Source organism: Lathyrus oleraceus, chromosome 7, assembly GCF_024323335.1.
Source record: "Lathyrus oleraceus cultivar Zhongwan6 chromosome 7, CAAS_Psat_ZW6_1.0, whole genome shotgun sequence".
Taxonomy (NCBI): domain Eukaryota; kingdom Viridiplantae; phylum Streptophyta; class Magnoliopsida; order Fabales; family Fabaceae; genus Lathyrus; species Lathyrus oleraceus.
Window position 1 is genome coordinate 30,917,507 of NC_066585.1, and position 7,619 is coordinate 30,925,125.

The 7,619-nt window shown below is 31.6% G+C and overlaps 1 protein-coding gene across 2 annotated transcripts; it reads left to right on the forward strand.

The window, feature by feature from the left end:
- The first annotated feature begins 1,105 nt into the window (after positions 1 to 1,105).
- LOC127106010 (protein IQ-domain 26) lies at positions 1,106 to 3,535 on the forward strand. 2 transcript variants are annotated; one of them, XM_051043286.1, is made up of 4 exons: positions 1,106 to 1,326; positions 1,743 to 2,171; positions 2,241 to 2,456; positions 2,564 to 3,535. In XM_051043286.1, the coding sequence occupies exons 2-4, from the start codon at positions 1,755 to 1,757 to the stop codon at positions 3,287 to 3,289; spliced, it is 1,359 nt and encodes a 452-aa protein (XP_050899243.1). In that variant the 5' UTR covers positions 1,106 to 1,326; positions 1,743 to 1,754; the 3' UTR covers positions 3,290 to 3,535. The 2 variants fall into 2 exon arrangements, with proteins under 2 accessions (XP_050899243.1, XP_050899242.1); XM_051043285.1 differs by lacking the exon at positions 1,106 to 1,326 and adding an exon at positions 1,384 to 1,532.
- Positions 3,536 to 7,619: the final 4,084 nt, after the last annotated feature.

Sequence of the window (7,619 nt, forward strand, 5' to 3'; positions counted from 1 at the left end):
TAAAGTAAAACTGGTTTACTGCATCATAGACACAACTAAATTTTGTTTGTACTTTCCAAACATACAATTTACTATTCATTCTCACCTTTAACCATGAATTACTATAACGTGTTTACTACATTACAAACTGACAGGCACGATAATTGTTAATAGTGACATCTTCACAGATACTTTGTCTCCATCTCATTCTCTTCCCTCATCAAACTACACCATGTTTGTTTTGAATCTTGATTCCTTAGAAATTTTAATTTATTATTAATCAAACAAATTGTGTTTTCATTGAAATGTTGAACAATAATCATTCACAAAATATATATATATATATATATATATATATATATATATATATATATATATATATATTAATAATAATAATGGCAAATCGAACCAAACCAAACTGTTAAATTTAACTGAACTGAAGTTAAAATAACCAAATTATTATATTTGACTAGTGAACCCAACTATGTTGCACACACTCTTCTAGAAATGAACCAAACGATTAAAGGACTAACCCAAACTGAAACTCAACAGAATCGAATCTAAAAATGAAAACCGATACAACTAGGTTTAAAACTTTTATTAAAGAAGTTCAAAAAAAATATAATGGTTTCATTTTTGGAAAAATTGCCCTGCTATAGTTAGTATTGTTTGGAATTTCAAACTGGTATATCAAAATAACGATTTTAATTTGATTTAGTTTTAAATAAAATTAAACAGTGTGGTTCAATTTAAATAACTTTTTACTTAGATTTGGTTCGGTTTTGTAATATATATATATATATATATATATATATATATATATATATATATATATATATATATATATATATATATATATATATATATATATATATATATATATATATATATGACATGAGGAGGACCCTATGTTTCCCATTATAAGCCATGATTGATTTCCAAGTTTCAAAAAAAGGACAGTAAAAACAAGAAGGATACCTAAAATTAGTACACAAATAATTGAGTAAAAAGAACAATGAAGTAGAAAAGATGAAGAGTAGGTGCAGGAAGAGAGCATCCATCATAGGTAGTAGTAGGTGTTAGGATGAAAAAAGGAACAATATTAACTCATCAAAAAAGCTATTTTTATTGCTTCAGCTTTAATGCATAAAAGTAACACAACTATATTCAGAAAAATCAAAGAAAAATGCATTATGAGAGAGATAAACATTGCTATATGAACTGAGTAAAAATATAATGAATAAACTCATTGCAATAAGTGATTATAAGGGAAGATTAACAATTAATTAATTAATTAATTAATTAAGAATGTGTTCACGAGTGTGTCAGAGATTTTAGGACACAGAGGTATTTATCTTTTTTTTAAGGACAAGTCACTGCTTATAGTGACAGATAATTTTACTGTTGGGCTGTTTTTTTTTCCTTCTTTTTAATCTTCTTTTTCTGAGTTCATTTCATTGGACAATTTTAGTTGTTTTACTTTCTATGCTTTTTTTTTCTTTTACAACTTTTCAAGAGCTTTTTCTTTTGAGTATTTGATTGATTCTATCAAGGTGATTCTTTTTACTACAAAAAAGTTGCATTTGTTTAATACTAACATTGTTAGTTTCATGTGTTATGTCACAATCTTGTTTTTTTTTACATATTCCATGCTTCACCCCATGTTCCAGAGCTGTGTTTTTGTCATATAATGTAGTTTTTCACGAGGTGTTTGTTTTCTAAGATTCTTGATAAACAAAACTGTGACTTGTTTGTTTTTGTAGGTTTTCACTTCAATGGGTAGAACAATAAGGTGGTTCAAGAATTTGTTTGGGATAAAGAAAGATAGAGATAATTCAAATTCGAATTTGAATTCGAATTCTTCCAGTACTAAATGGAATTCTCCTCTTGAAACTTTCTCCAAGAGAGATTCAAGAGGTTTGTGTCATAATCCAGCTACTATACCGCCTAACATTTCACCTGCGGAAGCGGCTTGGGTTCAATCCTTCTACTCAGAATCCGAGAAGGAGCAAAACAAGCACGCCATTGCTGTTGCAGCTGCCACTGCAGCAGCCGCAGATGCTGCTGTGGCAGCTGCTCAAGCTGCCGTGGCTGTTGTTAGACTAACCAGCCACGGCAGAGATACCATGTTTGGTGGCGGACACCAGAAATTCGCTGCTGTCAAGATTCAAACCACATTTAGAGGCTACTTGGTAAGTTTACTTTATCTTTCCTTAATTACTCAAATTCAATCCTCTTAAAATTTTTGGTCTATGTAATAGGCAAGAAAAGCACTAAGAGCTTTAAAGGGGTTGGTGAAGTTACAAGCACTGGTGAGAGGGTACTTAGTGAGGAAGCAAGCAACAGCAACACTTCACAGTATGCAAGCTCTGATTAGAGCTCAACAAACAGTGAGGTCTCATAAATCTCGTGGACTCGCAATGAACACGAAGAATGAAACACATAACAGATTTCAAACACAAGCAAGAAGATCCATGGTAAAAAAAATCTACAGATCTCATACATAATTATAGTATCAAATATGAATCACTTCAATAGTCTTTTGTTTGTGTTTGTTATGATTATTTGAACCAATGTTTTGTAGGAAAAGTACAATCACAATGAGAGTAATAGGAATGAGTACACATCTTCAACTCCAATCCACAGTAGAAGATTATCATCTTCTTTTGATGCTACTGTCAGCGGCAACAATAACAGCAACAACAACAATAACAATTATGATATTGAAAGTCCGAAAATAGTGGAAATTGATACCGGGAGGCCAAAATCAAGGTCGAGAAGAAGCAACACATCAATTTCTGATTTTGGCGACGACCCGTCATTTCAAGCACTTTCATCTCCACATCCAATTATCCCATCTCAGTTATTCATTCCAAATCAAAGGAGTTTCATTGAATCAGATTGGGGAATAACAGGGGAAGAATGCAGATTTTCAACCGCGCAAAGCACTCCGCGCTTCACAAGTTCGTGTAGTTGTGGATTTGTTGCACCTTCTACACCTAAAACAATTTGTGGAGACAGTTTCTACATTGGTGAATATGGTAATTATCCTAACTACATGGCTAATACACAGTCTTTTAAGGCTAAATTGAGGTCTCATAGTGCTCCAAAGCAACGACCCGAACCGGTTCCTAAGAAGAGGCTTACATTGAATGAACTCATGGAATCTAGAAACAGTTTGAGTGGAGTTAGAATGCAAAGATCTTGTTCACAGATTCAGGATGCTATCAATTTTAAGAATGCTGTTATGAGTAAGTTAGACAAATCCACTGATTTCGATAGAAACTACTCCAATCAAAGGAGGTGGTGATCAATACATCAGCGTCAGGTCAGATCGTGTCTGGTGTCTGTGTCAATCTCTGCCTAGGATGTTCCATCAAGAAAGAATTTAAGGATTATAAAAGTGATGATAAACTAGAAGGTCTTTATTGTAACTTGCAAAAAGTTTATGCTTCTTGTATTTGTTTAGTGTAGTTAAACTTGTTTTATTTGAGTTGAAAGAAAATGTTTACTCTAAAAAGTGAAGCAGCATCAATGTTATAATGTCTTACAGCAATGTTGCATTTTATTTGACAATAAGAAAAGGCACATTAATTGTTTTGCAACAATTTTGAATCACTCGTAATGAGTGAATACTCATGAGTTGAAAGATATTCAAATCTACACTATTATTAAGAAAGAATGATTGAGAATTTGGTATTCATTGAATGACTGTGGGGGAATCTTTAATGTCAGGGTACATCACGTACTATGATGGGACGTTTACTGTTATCTATGTCCACACTTATTTTTTCTATTGTTTTCAACTACGAAAGTGAAAGGTTGTAGTAGAAGTAAGTAAGGGTATGTGTTTTCAGTTGGAATGTTTTCAAGATATATGGATATGCACATATGTCAAACATTTGTATGACACATGTTAGATAAGTATTTTTAACACACCTTCAACATTTTTAGAGGATAAAAGATGTATCGAAACAATGAAGAATTGATATGCGTGTAGATATTTTGTTAGTGTTAAGATTCAAAAGAGAGGAGAGACTTTACGAAACGTGGATCTTTTTAAGATGCTCCTCCTTTTGAATAGGAGTCAATCGAGAATTTAAATAGACGAGGCGACCAGAAATGTGATAATTGAAATGTAGTTATCAATATAAAAAATAAATCTATTATAGATCTACAAAAAGTTTATATCTCATTCATGAGAGAAGATTTCGAGGTGGAGAAAAGTTTGAAAAAGGTTAGAAACTAGAGACCAAGAAGAGAACAAGAGAAAAGAAGAGAGCAATGAAGAAAGGTGTAGGAATATTGAAAAAAAGCTTATGAAAACTTATTTAACATTCAATATCTTTTTTTCTTTTAATGTATTACATGATTATTATATCTATTCTTTTAATGTAGTATATGATTTTCATGTCTATCTGTAACTAACTATCTCTTGTATTTGGGGATTAGGTGTAAATAATTATGATTCTAACATAAAGTTTTTGGTTTTGAAGTTATATGAAATCTTGTTTTCAGTATATCAATTTTGTTATTTACGTTCTTAGTGCTATGAATAAATTTTCTATTTAACATATTTAGAATAATGACATTTATAATTGCTAATTGCTATGCATATGTATGTGTTTACAATTACTATACACATTAAAATTATAATACTATCGAAACAATAAACTAAATCAGGAATTAGACGTTGAAAGATTCAATAGATCTCATATCTTTTGTTGAAACTAACTTAACAATCTAATATAACAATCTAATATAGCTAAATTAATGACATAATTAAGTAAAGTAAATTTCATAGAAGATTTCTAGTATAATTAATATATCCTCTCAAGTTAGACTATGAATAGGTAAAGTTTCAACTGGATAAAATAGAAGAAAGTGCATGAGAATGAAGGGGATTAGTAAACATGTGTGCTAACTGAGAAGTTATGGAAACTAGAAGCAAATGATAAGTTTGGATTGGATCTTCTTTCTTATGACATAACATTCCAAATCAATGTGTTTGCTTCATTTATGGAATATGGGTTTATGAGCATGATAAATAGGAATATGGATTTATGAGCATGATAAATAGAAGATTTGTTGTCACAATAAACCGAAGACTATTGAATCTAAAGGAATGTGCATATCTTGACAAAGATATTTTAACCATTGTAACTCACAAGTTAAAAAGTCAGTGCCATGTATTAAGCTTTAGTAAATGACCTAGAAACATTATTTTGTTTGTTTCACTTCTAATATATGAGGGAGGAGGCAAGTATGACAGAATACTCAATAATTGACCTTCGGGTATCAGGGCATCTGGCCTACTTTAAAAAAATGACATAAAGATTTAATTCACTAGTTAAAAGTAGAGAAAATGATACCTTTAACAGGGAATGTTTTGAGGTATCTTAAAATTCTGGTAGCAGCGTGATAATGGGGAAGATGTGGTTTTGACACTAACTAACTCAAATAATGTATAACATATGGGATAGATGAGCCTTCCAATAAGCATTTGATATCAAGAAGGGTCCTGTAAAGGCGAGTCATATAACATAGAGAATTTCATATTTTAATCAAAGGGGATAGGTGAGGGCTTTGCAACAAGATATCTTGTTTCCTCCAAAAGTTCAAAGGTGTACTTCCTCTTGTTGAAAAGAATACTTGAGGGAAACCTAGATATCTCAAAACCCATAAAATATTTTAACTGGGCTAGATCTTTAATCTTAAACTTTGAGTCTAGGAGTTGCTAGACATATTGAATTTCATTAGTGGAATTACCCGCTACTACAATGCCATCTACATATACCAAAAGGGTAGTAAAAGTAAGGGTAGTCAATTTAGCATATAAATAACGATTAACTTGGGATCTAAAATAGCTTAAGGAAATTAATATGAAAGAAAGATTACAGAACCCCTATCTACTTGCTTGTTTCAATCCATATAGGATTTTTTCAATAGACATGATATTTCACTTTGTATGCCCATTTACATCTAATACATGTTTTGTCAACAAACTTGATTGTTGAAAAAATGTTATGGCTACTGAAGTGTGGGATAAGGGATTATAAGTAGAAAACAGTGATAATATGCTAAATAACTAGGGACCGTCTTTCACTTGTGGAATTTCTTATGAGTAAAGGCTTATATTGTTCAATGGGTAAAGGAGTTAGTAAAGAATTTGGACAACTAGCAGGTAGAGTACACTAAGATGGAACACATTAGGTGTAATGAGAGAGAATATTGGGTAAAACATTGTTATATGCACTAATGTTAATAGTAACAGTAGACTGATTGGGATATAAAGTGATGGTAACGAGGTCTGTGTGAATAACATGGTTATTGAAACTAGGTGTAGATCTAGTATATTGGTTTTGATTTTCAAAAGTATGTGTATGTGTTATGACATGTAGGAAGATAATGGAGAAATGTCACACAAGGGATAACTAACTGATGAAATAGGGTTAAAAGAAGGTGATATATCAGTATTGGTATGTGATGTAAGGAAATAAACACATTTATTATCAAATAAGTCATCATGGATATGTGAAGATGTTAGTGTGGTACAATTGGACATGTCCAATGAAATAAATTGAAAGGGGAAACATGTTTCATAAAAGATGATATTTCTTGAGATAAATCCACAATGGCATTATAAGTCATAAAGAATGTAGCTTTTTGTATCTTCGTGATAACCAAGAAAATGGATTTCCTAGCTCTAGAATCAAATTGTATTCTATGTACTTGCAAAATGGTTGCAAAGGTGAGACATCCAAATATCTTAGATGCAAGAAAGAAGGGACAAGTTTGTATAAGATTTCATATGAACATTTAGATTTTGAAAGGGGACTTTCTAATATATTGATAAGAAGAATAACATGTTGGACACATAGATTCCACATATTAAGTGGTATTTTAGAATGAAAAAACAAGGAATGAGCTATATTAAGAATATGTTGGTACTTTATTTCTGTTTACCGTGAAAATTAGAAAACAATAGCTGATTTTCTAAAGTGAAATATTTTGGTAACTTACAGGATCGATCAGATTGATCCTAGGACATGTGCTAATTATTTTTAGGGTAAAGTCTGATGGATGATGAACACTTCGACAATGTTCATACTTAAAATAATTCGTTAAAGAATATGAAGGAAAAATAGCGCAAAGAAATCAAGGAAAGTGTTGGAAAGTAAATGGTATTGAAGATAAATTTCTGAAAAGAAAAGATTGATTAAAATTGCTTTAAGTAAAAATATGGTGCAACATGAAACGTACATTTTCTCAAGTTACACTTTCTCTACACACGGATACTTTGGGTAAAATGATAAATCTGTACACACTTGAACACCCCCATCCTAATACTAAAAACCTCCTATTTATACCAATCAAAATAACCGCTTTCAACGACCTATTCACCAGATTGAGACAAGTGGCACTCTGCATGTATGCAACTACCCACCATGCCCCACGTATACCCAGCAGTTAGATAAGAACAAAGAATTCCCTCCCTTATTTGAATTCAAATCCTTTGTTGAACTGCCATTAGCGATGCTCCTAATTCCCAACTGCTGGAAAACATTTCTAAGTCCACACAATATCTTTACCCTTGCATCAAGGTATCTTCAACTAGAATTTTAAACTGTATAATTTTG

What these genes read in the sequence shown, in the direction of transcription:
- LOC127106010 (XM_051043286.1), top strand. Translation starts at nt 1,755, where the DNA reads ATGGGTAGAACAATAAGGTGGTTCAAGAATTTGTTTGGGATAAAGAAA. An exon ending in CCACATTTAGAGGCTACTTG is followed by an intron (nt 2,172 to 2,240) that starts GTAAGTTTACTT and finishes TCTATGTAATAG; the next exon opens with GCAAGAAAAGCACTAAGAGC. An exon ending in CACAAGCAAGAAGATCCATG is followed by an intron (nt 2,457 to 2,563) that starts GTAAAAAAAATC and finishes AATGTTTTGTAG; the next exon opens with GAAAAGTACAATCACAATGA.